This window comes from Caretta caretta, chromosome 25 (genome assembly GCF_965140235.1).
Source record: "Caretta caretta isolate rCarCar2 chromosome 25, rCarCar1.hap1, whole genome shotgun sequence".
In the NCBI taxonomy this organism is placed as follows: domain Eukaryota; kingdom Metazoa; phylum Chordata; order Testudines; family Cheloniidae; genus Caretta; species Caretta caretta.
In genome coordinates, this window is record NC_134230.1 from 10,600,124 (window position 1) to 10,615,961 (window position 15,838).

The 15,838-nt window shown below is 49.3% G+C and overlaps 1 protein-coding gene across 3 annotated transcripts; it reads right to left on the reverse strand.

Moving 5' to 3' along the window:
- Positions 1-1,117: 1,117 nt before the first annotated feature.
- On the reverse strand, positions 1,118-15,062 carry LOC125626980 (acidic leucine-rich nuclear phosphoprotein 32 family member B). 3 transcript variants are annotated; one of them, XM_048830597.2, is made up of 7 exons: positions 14,914-15,062; positions 8,404-8,553; positions 6,425-6,547; positions 5,683-5,884; positions 5,180-5,295; positions 4,629-4,674; positions 1,118-3,070 (listed from the first exon to the last, which is right to left on the reverse strand). In XM_048830597.2, the coding sequence occupies exons 1-7, from the start codon at positions 14,965-14,967 to the stop codon at positions 2,982-2,984; spliced, it is 780 nt and encodes a 259-aa protein (XP_048686554.1). In that variant the 5' UTR covers positions 14,968-15,062; the 3' UTR covers positions 1,118-2,981. The 3 variants fall into 3 exon arrangements, with proteins under 3 accessions (XP_048686554.1, XP_048686555.1, XP_048686553.1); XM_048830598.2 differs by having other exon boundaries at positions 4,638-4,674; positions 5,180-5,298; XM_048830596.2 differs by having other exon boundaries at positions 5,180-5,298.
- Between the last annotated feature and the right edge of the window lie 776 nt (positions 15,063-15,838).

Here is a 15,838-nt window from a genome sequence, read left to right on the forward strand (position 1 = left end):
CAACTCGCAGCTGGTCTTGGGTAAGTGTGAGCACTTGCTTTTGTTCTTGAACAGTCATGGTTGCCGGTCTTCCCACCTTGCTGTAGCAGCCAGGCCTTCTCCTGACAACATAAGGTAGCTCAGCTGGCCACAGAGCATGCAAGATTTGGGGGCCCCTACAGATCCCAGACAAGGAGAGTTTGATCAGTCACTATTGGGACACAACTTCCTCTTGTTTACAGCAGGATGGGGCAGGGGGAAGAGACAGTTTAAAGCCAGCAAAGCAAAACCCAATATACTAGAACAACCCTGCCCCCTGTTATGGGGGAGGGAGGAAGATTGAAATTCATCTGGTAAAGTCTTTTCCATCTCATTTTAGGAAGCTAAACTTCCTTTGCACCCAGAGTGGCCCTGGCAGTAGGCTGCAGGGCTGGAGTGCAATTCCTCAGACAGGGTTATTGGAAGGGTCCTTGCAAATCAAGACTACAAAGGCGTGAGTGGTCTAGGCAACACGTTTGGCCAGTGTCCCTTTAAGCAAGTTGGCCATGGCAAAATGCTCTGCAGGAATTGTGTTGTGGGACAAGTGTGGATGTTACAGAAAAGCCAATCAAGCAGGATTGGAAAGAAATCTGGAATTTCTTCTGCCTCCCCACCCGAACAACCTGATCCCTTTCAATACACCTGAAAGGCAGACTCTTCCTATGGAATTTAAGCGCATCTGCCCTATGGAGCTAATAAAGTAGCACAAGCCCTCCAGATTTTAACCAGATCTTCCATTCCAGCAAAGAGATAAATGAAGGCTCCATATTCTAGTTATTTCAAGAGTAAAAAGCAGAATATTTCTAAGCCCAAGGTGATCTTGATACATCATGAAGGAGCAATACAGAGCATGCACCTACATTATTAGCTATTAAAGGTAACCAGAGACAAAGTAGTCATTGGCTTCCCTGAAGAGATCCTGGCGTTCACAAGAAAAGCTAGCCATAAGCTGTGCTTCTAGATTGAGGAGTCCTGGAATGAAAACCCTGCTCTGAGCAAGAGTGGTCAATACACTCCCTTGTCTCACATCCAGTGCCGATTTCCTCAAGAAATGTAAAGTTTCCCAAGAAGCAGTGAACACACCATCCATTACAATAGGTTTTTAAAAACTGAAGTCTTTATTAAAAGTTTTATCCAAATTTTGTAACAAAAAAAGATACAAAAGGGGTGAAGATCCTTATTTCTGGGACTAGTCTGACCAATCAAAACCTGACAGTTACTAGGCTAATATAAAATCCATACAATCTGCTGAAAAAATGCAGGGAAGAAATTAAAAATATCAACTGCTGCTCTGAATTTTTTTTTTAAATTCCTTTAGCATTTATAAGTTACTCAGTTTGCATTTTACAGAAGTTTCATCTCTGAATGGTTATAGCTACTGTACAATGCAAGAGACAAGGGCAGGGCTAGAAATCCAGATGTGCTGCAGTACCCAACGCACCTTTGCAAAAATTGCCTTTTACAGGAGGGGGTGAGATTTTTCTCTTCTTGCTGCAAGAGGAATACGTGCAACTGCTGGGTGCTGACATATTTGCCCACAGTGGCTGAGGGAGAACCCTGTTAAGTGCCAAAGCATCTGCGTTAGTATAAAGCCTCAAGGAACACCCCACAAACCTGGTGAAAAGGTAGTTACTCTCCCCCACTCTCACCAACCTATCTGAGCAGAGATCACTAGGCACTCAATACTGAAGGGTTGGTTAATGCCCCTGATGCCATGGGGCCACAGCCCTCCTTAGAAACTAACAGATGTATCATGTGAACTCAGGTCAGAAATCCCATGTTGCACTTGGCAGGATTCCACCCTCTCTGTTCTAAAAAAATGCCTCAAACCGGTCAGAGAAGCAGTGGCTCCACTCCTACGAGCTGGGGTGAAGGGGAAGAGAGACAGCTGTCACAGCACACAGTGCATAAATGGGAAAGAGCTGGACTTCTCATCACTCTGAAAAGGAAAAGGAGAGGTGTACATGCGCCAGGCTAGCGACTGAGGCCACTGCTGAGAGCTGTTACTGGCTAGCCAGAAGGACCCTGAGAATATTTAGGCTAACACAGTCTCCCGGTGAATGCCGAGTTAGGTGTATCACAGTGATAATGGTTATTCTGTACAGTGACAAATGCAGTTTGGTAGCAGTGCAGTATCCCCTTGCCTGATGTTTCCTATCCTTCCTTGAAGGTGTAGGTTGGCAGGGGGCGGAGAAAGCCACCTTATGGCAAGTGAAGATATTCACAGCTGCCAACCAGAATTGCTTTGCAGATATCCAAGAACTGAAAGCTACAAAGAAGTAGCTAATGGCTAAAAAAAATTCCAGTTTATAAAAAAAATAGGAAAGCACGAGACAAGGCTACTGCAAAGTTCCTCCTAACAGGTCTGAGATGCAGCAAAGAGCAGATTCTCTCAGGGACTCAAGCCCTTTCCCCCAACCCCCAAAGTATCTTCAAGCATCTCCAACTATCACACCACTATTGTGATTTCAGTTCACCTTGGGTGACTGTTTGCTTTCAGTGTCCACTTTCATGAGCAGAGTTTGCATCCGCTGCTCAGAATGCTTGCAGCTTCTTCAAATGCTGGGCTGAGGACATGTATGCAGAGGTGGTGAGCGCTCGCCACTTGTGGTCATGTGGGATGGCAAAGGGTTGCTGGAGCTCTCGGTCCCATGTGTTAAGGCTGATTTCAGACATGAGAGATGCTCTAGGAGGAGGAGAACTTTTTTTTTTTGCAAAATGCTGTGCAAACCACAGAACGGAGAAAGCCTTTGGTCATAAAATACTTGACAGTGAGTCTTGTATGGAAAGATTCCCCTGAACACCTACGGTATTCTACATCTTAAAAAAATATACTGTGGACACTGCAGCCATACAAGGGGGGAGGGGCCAGGAGAGGGGATTTACAGTCTCACATGGACACAACGGGGAGGTTAGGACAAGCACAGTCATAGTCCGTAAAACTGATTGGCTCGCGAGGATTATCAGTCATCCTCCTCATCCTCTTCATCTTCTGGATCTTCCTCTCCCTCATCCTCTAGGTCTCTTTTTCTCTTCTCTCCCTGTGGAAGGTCTGCAGGGAGGGAGTAAGAATTAAATTCTATTCGCAGCCTTGCAGAACTGCATTTGATCTCATTCTTCACAGGCTATTTAAGCTACACATCTCGCAGGTGAACAAGTATGAACTAGAATCACAACAATTGCTGTACGGAGTCCCACCCACTGTTCCATTTTACATAGCATCCAAGCAAAAGCCTTGGGCAAGATTTTCAAGTGACGAGTGATTTTTGGTGCTCTTGAGATACTTCAGAGGGCCCAAATTTTAGATACTGTGTGACCACCTGAACTCTAATGTCCCTTTTTTCAAGGTGTGAAATTGGGAACCCAAAAATTGAGGCACTTAAAATCACCAGTCACTTTTGAGACTCTCAGCCAAGTTTATTCTTGGTGATTTGTCATTCAAGAGTTGTGCCAACCTCCATTTTCCTATAAATACCCTTACAAATAATCAACTATATGTAAGCCCATCCAGATCCAGTCTTCAACTATCTAGGGAATTTTCTTCAAAGTTAGAAGATGATGTCCAGGGCTTTGTCGTCTAGAGTGAAGTGAGGCCCCAGCTAGAGTATAAAAGAAACCACAGTTCCTAGAACAAGTGCTTTATAAAAATGTTAACACAGCAGAGCTTCCATTAGAGCCTCTCCTCCTTCCAGAGTATGATATTAAATTACACAGAACTGGGTTATTTTGCCAATCTACCTATCAGCTTTTTAGCAATTGACAACCTATTAATACCAACTGACTGTCTTAGATATCTTGGGATGGTGGTATAATTTAGTTCTAGTGTTAACCAGTTTCTCTTGGGCTGTAGATTCATGCTTGGTCTCAGTCCAAAGCAGTAGTATTTTGGTAAGAGTGCAAAGTTAGGTCAGCCATTTCCCCATAAGTCACAAAAGAAACAGGGACTCCAGGATCTGAGGCTAGAAGCTACAAACATGGCTTGTTTTCTAGAGCTCACTGAGGAAGGAAAATGGATTCTACCTGAGACTGATTTAATCTGAGTGAGCTGCACTGAATGTTCAGTCAGCATGTTTACATTAGCACACTCTGGGATCTCACCACCCTCATTCAATAGTGGTTTAAAACAATGAGCACCTACAGTTAAAGACCTACTAGGTCTTTTCCCTTAAATGTGCAAATCAAATGCAAAAATTAATGCAGCATTACGGCTGGAAAAAACTAAGATAAGGAAACTCAAAAGTTCGTGTTTCTAACGCTACATTGACCGCAACACAGAATGTGCAATTTGGGGTGGCTGTTTAGTGCAACTAATACATTCCCATGGAATGCACAGGATGCACTGAGTTGCAGAGTGGAAGCCCTAACTTTGAATTTCCTGACTTGTGTGCTTTGTTTCCCAACCTCAATACTTAACATTTTATTTAGCTCTGGGACAGTGTCCCAGTTCGGTGGTGACAGGAGCGAGACGTCCTTGCCATAAAAGATAGAAGTGTCTAGTTCTATTGCTCAGCCCCCAGAAGGAGACAGTGACTTTTGGCATCAGAGTAATGGATGGTTAATGCTACCTTTGTGAGTGCTGCACCTTAATTAGGAGAATTATATCTACTCACCCTCCTCACCTTCGTCATCATCTTCATCCTCCTCATCCTCTTCCTCCTTGAGTTAAAAAAAGAATCTTTGTTTGTACAAGGACCAAGATCCAGTGACTAGAGATCTAATTCCTTTTCCACTCAGTCATCATTCATGGTCTCTTCAAGTATGACTTCAAGACACTGCCCTCTGGCAGCACAGGAACTCAAAATGGCCAAGTAACAAAATTAACCCCCATCCTTGCACCCTGTTGCCTGCTCCCCTTCCTCATCCTTCACCCCACAGGGACAGGAACTCGTGGGCACAAAGAAGAGAAATTGTAACGTCACCTGGAAGCAAGGTGTTTCCCCCTCATGCCATCCCCACCTACAGCATTAGGAATCCAGACATCACTTCCCAGAGCAGTTGACTACCTAGCAAGCACTTTTCAGGAAAGGATACAGCATACTTGGTCAGATTACAAAGTTTCTCAGGAGGACTGATTTTCATCAGCAAGAGCACAGATGAAGTATTTACTAACAGGCAGCCCCAAAGGCTCATGCTGATGTCAAGTCAACAAGAATAGCCTCACCTCATCATCTACTCCATCTTCTTCCTCTTCACCTTCCAGATCATCTTCATCCTCCTCCTCGTCATCAATGACTTCCTCATCCAACTCATCTTCCTCATCGTCATCCTCTTCCTCACCTTCTACCACAACAGAGGGAGATGAGTGGGTTCCCCACCAATGTGCTCAAAGCAACACACCAGGGACAGGGAGCCAGGAAATGCTCCCAGACATCTTTTTGCACAGCTGTGCCAACTCAGAAAGAGCAACTAACCCAGAACAGCCCCACTGACATTAGGTAAAGCCCTGTGCCACAGAACAGACCTATGCACAGGAGGTATGTCAACTGACAAGCCCAGCTGGCTCAAATCAGATTTGGTTTTCCAGTTCATGCTTGCGGGAGATGGGATTACCAAAGCAAGATTAGACTTTGGTAATGAGTTCACACCACTATGGAGGGGTCAGTGGGGTCAGCTAGTGAAATGGGTGGGAGGCAATGACAGAAAGCCACTCTAAGCCCCCTTTACCTTCTCCGTTCTCATCATATTCATCATCCAGCCCATCACCATCTGCTTCAGGGTCTGAGTCAGGGGCTTCCTGGTCATCAGCATCAAACCCATCCAAGTAGGTGAGCTGGGGCAGAAGGGCAAACATGCTCTCCCGGTAGTTGATCAGCATTGTCACCTCGCAGTTGAAGAGATCCAGGCTATGCAGATTCGGCAGTTTCTTCTGCAAATATTAATTTGTTAGGCCATTAGGAGACCATTCTGGTAAACTTGCTATGAGCAAAGGGATGAGGGAGATAGAAGGATGTGCCTGGAGCAGGTGGTTTACTACCTGACCTATAGTAAAGGAACTCTTTCATGCATACTATTTTTTATAATATGTGCCCCTTACAAAACCTAGGACTGATGTCAGACACCCCCTGGGGGCCAAGCAAGTCCTCTCCATGACACCCCCAGGTGCCACCTACCTCAAACATCCGACCCCTTAGCAGTCCTTTCCCAGGTGGACACTGAGCACTACATCCACAGTTTTGTTCATCCAGCCTAATTTCATGTTCCTTGAGCAACTGGCTGCTGGTTTTCCAGACAGAGGCGCCAATAACTATTAGCCCAGCCACACATTGGGCAACTCGTCAGTTCACATTAGAACCACGAAGTACTACTGGAACATTTATCAAGATAGTTTGATTTCAGCTGCACCCACATGACCCCCAAAGGGAACAGCATCTATCAGTTAGATCCATGCACCGGGTCTTTCACTCACCAGGGGCTCCAGGGTGTTGATGTCCTTGATCTTGTTGCCACTTAGATTCAAGTGGGTCAGGTTAGGGGTCCTCTCTGCTAGAACTTCAAGGCCACCGGAGATCCGGTTATCGCTCAGCTCCAGCTGCCAGGAAACATTCAGAGGCATTGCTTTAGAGGATCTCAACACTTGACATAGGTGAGTAACATTACCATTTTACATATGGGTAGATGGGTAAGTCATTGACTCTCTAAGGCCACAAAGTGAGTCAGAGCATGGACCAGAACACAGGAGTCCAGACTCCCAACCCCATTCTCTAGCCACTAGACCTTGTTACCTATAAACTGCAGATTAAGAATCTATTTTAACTTCATTATATAACCCACAGCAGGCAAACATGAGCCCCTCTCCTCCCCCTGAATATTTGCTGTTTGGAAAGGGAGGGAAATAAGGAATCAGGGCAGGGGACTGGGCAGTTTTCCAGCACAGCTCTGATACCCCACCCTCCCTAACACAAACAGCAGAATGATCATGTCAGAAGGGAGTTCTATTGAGCCCACTCAAGGCCGTATATGGCACACTAGTAACAATCCCTCAAGTTAAGAAGCAGTGCCAAAAAATCCAAGTTAAAAGCAATAATGTGAGGTTTACTCCTCCACTCTCCTACATGCCTGGCGTCGGGGGGAAAATCACTAAGACTTCAGCTACAAGGGGCATGTTTACACCAGTCAGAGCACAAGGTCAGTGATATGAAACTGCCAAGGATCTTTACAACCTTGGTTACACTAATCCTTTCTTCCAGAAGATTTCACACCACTGCATCTCCACCGGTGGCAGGGCTACTGCAGACGAGACTCCAGGCAGCTGCCTGCATTTCAACCATTGTTTCACAAAAAATATGGTAGTGCTTAAAATGCCAACAGCCACCGTGAAGCTCAGTCCACCCTACCACATTCAGCCACTCCAGAGGTGTTTGCAATGATGGAAATTTTCAGAAAGAAGCTAGCACAGCCAGCCATTCACCAGGCAGCTCCCATCACAATGAGGTATGCCCCCCAAAGGCAGTGTTGCTTCTGGGATCAGAGTCGCAGGCATCTGCTAAGACCACAGTGCTTTCCAGCAAATTGGAGTCACATGCACATAGGGTGATCGCCATCACATATATGATCTTCAACCTCTCAAAGGAGGACAGAAGATTATTAAATGGTTAAATGAGACTGTACAGTCACCCTGCTTGGTTACTGCTCCCACCTCTATTCGATTAACCCCCATATAAACATCATGTGCAGCAAAGCAGCTCCTGAGAGGCTCAGGCCCCTTCCCCACACAGCTGAGAGATGTAAGGCAGCACCCACAACAGGTGTCAGCAACAAGTTCCCATGCTGGTTTAGCTACAGGTGTAGAGAGGGACATGCCGAGGACAGCAAGAGTTGAGAAATCATTGCAAATGCCTGACAGGAAGACGGCCCCATGGCTTCTGAACTGGTGCTGAGCCAGTTGTTAGCACCCAGGACCAGCAACAGAATTTTTCTAGTGTGGTCCATGCATATGGGCTAAGGGGAGATTAATTTAGGCTTCAGGCCTTTCCTGCTTTTTAAGAAATGTTTCTTTAACATACTTCAGTTTAGAAAAGGATTTTTGCTCAGCACTTCAAAGCAGTAAGATAGCTGCAGCACCAAAAGAGGCATAACGGCCCTGTGATGGGAGAGGCTTAGGGAAGAGGCCAAGATTCTCAGAAGTGGTGTCTAGTTTTGGGTGCTCAGAATGGGTCACGATGCAAGGGTAACCCTATCACAAGAGGCTGTTCTAGCACACATGTGCATGAAAGCAGGAGACAGGCACTGATACATCTGATGAAGTAGGACAGCGATACAAGGGGATGGAGTAATCGCTATAAGGGAAGCTCAGCTCTAATGCCAGCCACTCCTGCCCCATTTGCCAGAAAACTCATGGTAGGGCTGCACAGCCTCACATCCGACTGGCACCACCCCTTAGCTTACCTTGCGGAGTTTGTTGAGCTTGGGGAGATTGGAGACAGACAGCAGGTTGACATTGATCATGCTGAGGAACTCCAGATTTTCAAAGTCCGAGGAAAGGCCGACGATCTTCCCATCGTCCGAGCGGCAGTTATCCAGCACCAGCTCCTTCACCTACAAGAGGAGGGAGAAATACTCAGCAGCTGGCACAAGGAGCCATCACTGTCACTTACAACCTCTGGAGTGTCTCAGCTCTAAAATCAATTTGTATTAACCTACCAAATTAACCCATTAATATCAAGCTCCTGAGTGGGACCGATTTAAAATTGAAGCGCTATGAACCAGTCTAAGGCACAAATACCAAATAACCCCCCCTCAGCCACCCTGTTAAGGGGGTATGCAAGTACTCCACTATTTGTAAACCAAGTTTACCTTAGTGTGGGTACAAGGTGCCAGACATGGCAGCCCCTACATACCACAGTCCTACACATAGTTAAAGAAAAGGCAGTGGTAATCTTCACTGCCACTATGCCATGTCACCAAGATATGGTGGGATCACCTCTAAAAAGGGTTCAGTCTCTGTGGCCCAGCTAATTCGTGGCTTCTAAGCAGCGAAATGTTAACAAGGGCATCAAAACTGAGCTGAACTGAAATATCTCAACTCATTTCACATGGCACCAAAGAGCTTTCATATGACAATTATTTTCATGCAGATTTGAAACTACAAGGTTTTATCCAGTTACTAATCCCCTTTGGGTCCCATCTCTCCATCCATCTGGATTTCCCTCTTATGCTGGAAAAATCTTTCAAAGTAGCATTTCCAGCCTGGCTCAAAGGCCAGACTCTCCATCTACGTTGTGCATTAGCCCCCAGCCAACTGAGGAGCACAACAGCAGAGTGGGGTGCATGACAATTCCTCTGCTCTAACTTTTTTTTTTTTATAAACAGGTTCTAACATGGTCAGCTCACACTCAGACCTCACATCCACTCAGTATTTACCACAGTAAAAGAATCTACTCCCTTCAGTTGATGCACATGCACCCCACAGCCACACATGCTGCTTCTGATGACTTGTCAGATAGGCAAACATGCATGGCAAGAACCCCAGAAACAAGTAGGGGTCCCAGTACTCCAACAGCAGTTGTTACAGGCTCAATTCCCAAAGTGGGCTCTTGTCCTACATGTTCTTCAAAGCAGGCCAAAAGTCACATCCTTGGCTAAAAAGCTACTGATGCTCTCCAAACTCATCCTTTGAATCCCACCTTGCTTGGTTCACATTGACCAGAAAAACTGTTTAACCTATTTTAGAATGATCACATTAACCCCACACTTAAAGACAGTTTCTTATCAGGCACATTAAAATTGGTAGTGGGAAGAGTTTCTTAGAGTCAAGCAGCAAGCACAAGCCACCCTCTTTGCCATTTCACGTACTTTAGAGTTTCCTACTTTCTGCTTGCAACATTTGACGGAATGAGTGAGTACGAGTGACTAATGTGCTGCAAAATGTCAAAAAAGACTCCGTTTGTAAAAGACCCAGGGTACCCTGCAGTAGATTGTAAGTTTTATACCCCAGTTCCTGCTATTACTGCCTCCCCTGCCATCCCACCATCTAGAAAGCATTTTGTCTAGCCCGAGTCAGGTCCTATTTAATGCCCACAACTGTCCTTATGTCCCTAGCCTTAAAGTTGATCCACACCATTCCTCTGGCTTGCCATACAGTTGTGGGTGAATCAAGAGCAAGACCGTACCTCCCTACATAAATGTTACCTAGACTCAAGATTGTCCCTAGGTAAGAGGAAGGCCTTGTTATAAGCAAAGCCTGGTACTTATAGCAAGTCAAGCCAGCACCCATGAACCCAGGCATGAAAGAAAGCACTTTTGAAGGATGCAGAAGTCCAATGCTCAAGATTCAGCTGCTCAGCTGTGTTGTCCAAGTACTCCAGCAACAATGCAGTTGAACTGGCCCCACCACAAGGCGGGGGCAGCATTCCTTGCTTAGCTAAGGAGGTGCTAGCCACCAATAGCTCTGCTAGACAAAAGATCAGCCAACCAGCTGGCTGGAAAGAACAGCCAAGGCAACTGACTAAGATTACAGAAAAGGGAGAAGTTACTCAAAGAAGCATCTGATCAACCCCTCTCCCCAAAGATCAGGCATTACCAGAGATCCCCAATTCTTTATGCTGACCCTTCCATATCCTGTTGCACCAGCCATCCCCAAGAGATTTAACTCCTCCCACTGCAGGAGACCTCAGTTTTGTAGGGCAATTTCACCTTGAGACCAACAGCCAGGATCTCTCCTACCCAGCCACAGCACTCAGTGTCCACTTATGCCTCCACATTTCCCTATATTAAGAAACACATAGGAACAGCTCCCTTCTCACTCCTAACATATTCAGTTACATTTGGGGAGACGCGGGAGAGGTTAGAGTTCTTTATTCCTTTCCCCATTAACTCATTTGCACTAGGCAGAGAACACTGTTCTGCTAGCTTGACTTTTTCCCAGCTCACAAGGTGAATTTTTCAGCTGCCCCAATTCCAGAAGGGGAAGAATCACATAGCCTGGAAGTATCTCAAGCGGGGCTGGGGGAAGAGGGTCAGCACTTGCTCCCTGGGGCTTGGGCACTGGGCATGACATTTCCTCCAACCTTCAATGTGAGAAAGTTCATTTCACTACCCTGTGGGTTCAAATGGTGAGCTGAGCAGCAGGAACCCCTGCACTCCTTTCAGTAGCCTGGGAACTCAGCTCCACTCCTATACTTACTGCAAGGTGAGGCCTCAAGCCCAGCACCTGGACAACAGCCAGCTAAAATTGAGGTGGCTACAGCAGAGGATCAGAGCGGAGCATGGGGGAAGAGTGCAGGGGAAATTAAAGTTAAGTGCTCCGAATGAGCACTGGGGAAAACAGCTTAGGAGCAGGAGGCTGCTCTCTAGAGAATTGGGTCTGAGAGACTAGACCAAAGGGAGCCACAGTGCCAACAGGCTGGCCAAACACGGGGGAACCTAGCAGAGAATCAGACTAGGTTTTAAACAGGCCACAAATCGCTTCCAAATTGCAAATTTGGAATTCCTGCAAATCAACAGGCAGGTCAGGTTGTTCCAATCCTTTTACCAAGCACCAACTAGGGAATTTTAAATGATTCCTCACCAGCTGAACTCGGCCCCAATAGTCCCCACCCTCAAGGCAGATTTGCCTAGCTCTCTACTGCACTGCATCTCAGTGATTTCAATACCCTCCAATGCTTTAAAGCCATCAACGTTTTCATTCTTCTCTTTCTCCAGAAGCCTACAAACAGCTACCAGAGTCTTGTTCGCTCTCCAGTTCCTTCGAAGACCCCCTGCATGCTCACCTGCAATTCCAGGCCATGACAATACCACTGCTGAGACCGTACCAATAATGATTCTTTTGTACAACACCTAGCACAGTGGAGTCCTGACCCATGACTGGAGCTCCTGGGAGTTACGACAATACAAATAAAGGGACAGTCACTAATGTGCCCTATCTATGTTGCTGCTTTGTTGTTTACATTTCACTCCTTTTGCTCAGTGAAAGACTGACCAGTCACTTGTCCTTTCTTCTGCCCTTTCAATGCTGCAATCCTGACATTGCAATCACTGCAGTGAAGGGATAAACCTAGCAAAACACTGGCTCCACTTTATTTCATGAAAATGTTTTTATTTTAAAAATTGCAAAATGCCTATGGTATTAACAAAAACCAAGTCTGGGGTCTCAGCCATCACACTGGAGCATGGATCTACCCCATTCTTCACCTTTCTCTCTGAACCCCCACTCCCATACTACTCCCAGTCATCAACAGCATTTTTACAAGGTGGTTAAACAGCTAAGAAAACCCCACAAAAGCCAGGTTTGAGGAGCCACTCACATACTTTCTAAGCCACTTTGGCTGTCATCTAGACTAGCACAAAGGGTGTCAAACCCCCACACCTGAAATGAGTTTGCTCAATAGTGCAAACTTAACTATCGAAAACGCCACTAAAAATGCAGACAGTTCAACACCATTAGCACTATTTTAGCAGTTAAAAACCTAATCAAGTGTTAACTGAAAACCCCAACGAACACCAATGTAGGCACAATCAAATTGAGCCGACTCCTAGCCTGAAGAAAGGTGTTTTTATTCCTAACCTAGACAAAGTTGTTGGTGACAATAGCCCCAACCTCCAGTAACAAAAAAAAAGTGTCCACTTGAACCACATGCAAACAATTAGGGGAGATAATGGAAGAAATGGGTTGTATTAGCCTGGGTAAGCTTCAAAGACAAATCCCTGATTCAGAGACCAGGAACTGCCCCTGCCAAGCATCAGTGGAATCCACTTTTGATGTCACAAGACATCTGGTATATTATTTTCACAAGCAGTCCATGAAACCAGCCAACACTCACCACAAACTCTGAACAGGGCAGGAGGCCTGAAATAAATACTACAGGGGGCATCAAAGTGTCAGAGGAGCCAGATGCCACACATGGTGCGGTTAGGAAAGGCCATGAGGGATAACAGGGAGGATGCAAAGCAGTCATGACAAGCTGAAGTACACCAGGGAGACTCAACAGGATTATTCATGTGGGTGATGTGGAGAAAAGCGGGGAGACAGTTTATGAATAAAGCTCTCAAAAAGGAGAAGAGCTCTGTGCGCCGCTACACTGAGTGGGGAAAGGCCAGTCACTGCTCAAGGAATAAACATCAGTTACATAAAATGGAAAAAAATTATAAAACCCCTTGGCTAATTTTTAACCAGTAACACCAAATTCCAGGGCAAGAGACATATGCAACCTTCTCTGAGGACAGATCTAACATGGCTGAGTGCCACATGTGCGTTTCAGGTGCCCATCCTCACTGGCAAGAGGGCACTCTGCTAACACTGTCCATGGTTAGACATCAGACTCAGACATTAAGGTCAGAAGGGACCATTATGATCATCTAGTCTGACCTCCTGCACAACGCAGGCCACAGAATCTCACCCACCCACTCCTGCAATAAACCTCTCCCCTATGTCTGAGCTATTGAAATCCTCAACTCGATTTTAAAGACTTCAAGGTGCAGAGAATCCTCCAGCAAGTGACCCCGTGCCCCATGCTGCAGAGGAAGGTGAAAAACCTCCAGGGCAGATTGGCAGAGGCCCTGGAGGAAAATTCCTTCCCGACCCCAAATATGGCCATCAGCTGAACCCTGAGCATGTGGGCAAGACTCACCAGCCAGACACCCAGGAAAGAATTCTCGGTCGTAACTCGGATCCCACCCCATCACAGGCCATTGGGACTATTTACCATGAGTAGTTAAAGATCAATTAATTGCCAAAATCATGTTATCCCATCATAACATCCCCTCCATAAACTTATCGAGTTTAATCTTGAAGCCAGATAGGTCTGTTGCCCGCACTGTGTCCGGGCAGGGGCCACCAGATGCAAGTTTTACAGACTATTTAAAAAAAACACCATGTTCTAGAGCAGTGGTTCTCACCCCAGGGCACGCAGAGGTCTTCCAGGGGGCGCACCCGCTCACCCAGATACCTGCCTACTTTTACAACAGGCTACATAAAAGGCACTAGCGAAGTCCGGACAAACCGCAGTTCCGTACAAGGACTTGCTTTTACGACTCTACATTCTGCACCCTGCAATGTCAATACAAATATTTACAGGCCAATTGATTTTACACCTCTGGGATGGAAATGGGAACGGAAGCAGCGCTTCAGTGCCCGTGCGCGGTGACACTCCGGCGCTTTTAGGTCGGATTCTGGTGAAACTTGGGGGGACACAAGCCCAAGCAGACCCCCGACAGAGGGGACCAGCGGGCTGAGAAGGCCCCGCGGATCTGGAGCCGGCATGGCTGGGGCTGCAGGCACGTCACGCTTCGGCCATATTAACAGGATCTGCATTTCAATGGCAGCTGCCACCAGCTCCCCGCCAGCGCGGGCGGGCCCCGGGACACACGCGGCTCCGGGGCGGGGAGCTGCTCAGCGTCCCGTCCGTCCCCCCCCCCCCGGGCGCCAGCTCCCCCGGCCCGGCTTTCCCCGCAACACTCGCCCGAGCGCCCAGGCCCCGGCCCCGCCGCACACGTGCGCAGCCCGGCTCCTGCCCGCGGCCGGCCCGGAGCCCCGGACACGCCGCCGACCCCAGCCCCGGCCGCCGGCTCTCAGGCCCGCGGGGCCCGCCAGCACGGGAGCGAGCCTGGCGCCGAGCCTCCGCCGCTGCCCCCCCCCCGGGCAGCCGGGCCGGCCCCGCCACGCGCGCCCCCCGAGCCGGAGCCTTCTCCTGCCCCTCCCCCGCCGCCAACCGCCCCCCCGCCGGAGGGGGCTCTCCGGCCCCTTCCCCCCCCGCCGGGGGACTCTCCCCCTCCCCCACCCGCCCCGCCGGGGGGGCTCCCCCGCCCCACAGAAAGGGCTACCCCTCCCCCCGCACGGATTTCCCCCTCCCCCCCCCCGGCGGCGCCCCTCACGGCAGCCGCCGGCTCCACGAGACGCCGGCCCGGCGGCCCCGCACCCGGGGACACGTGTCGGGGGAGGCCGGGTCCGGCCCCGCTCACCTCCGCCGGCTTCTTGTTCCGCAGCTCCAGCGTGAGCCGCTTCTCCATCTCCATCCTGCGCCGCCGGCCGCGCACCTCAGACCCGCCGCCGCCCCGCGCCGCCGCCGCCGCCCGAGCCAGGAGAGCGCCGCCGCCGCCCGAGCCGCTTATATAGAGGAAGGCGCCAAAGGCAACAAAGGGGGAACCTACGGGGCAGCGCCCCCTGCCGGCCGGGACCCGCCACCGCGCCGCTGCCCCGCGGCGCCCCCTGCCGGCCGGGACCCGCCACCGCGCCGCTGCCCCGCGGCGCCCCCTGCCGGCCCGGGACCCGCCCCTGCGCTGCCGCCCGCTGCCCCGGACCGCCCGCCGGGCGGCGCCCTCTGCCGGCCGGAACCCGCCACTGCGTGGCTGTTCTGCGGCCCCCCCTACCGGCTGGGACGCAGCCACTGCGCTGCCACCCCAGCGCCCTGCGGCACCTCCTGCTGGCAGTCACCTGCCACTGCCCTACCTCCTGCTGCCCTGGCCCACCCTCCCTGCGGTGCCCCCTGCTGGCTGGGACCCACCACTGCACCGCCGCCACTGCTCCTCAGGCCCCTGGCACCCCTGGCTGGTCAGGACCACCACTGTGCTGCCTCCCGGGCCCACCCACTCTGTGGCAGCCTCTGCTGACTGATTAACCACTGCACCACAGCCCTGGCTCACCAGCCTGGCGAGGAACTGAGAGGCTGGAAGAGGTCTGGCGTAGCCCCCTGCTCCTCTCCTCTGCCATGAGTGCACAAGGATAGTGTTGTCTTGGGAGTGCTGTGCTCCATCAGCCCCGTATCCAACCCACTGCTGTGCAAGATCCAACCATCGGTCCCTATAACCCTGTATCCAATCCCCTGATATGCCGGATCAGAGCGTCAATCCCTGTAGCCTCCTATCCCTATAGCTGCCTCCCATGCTG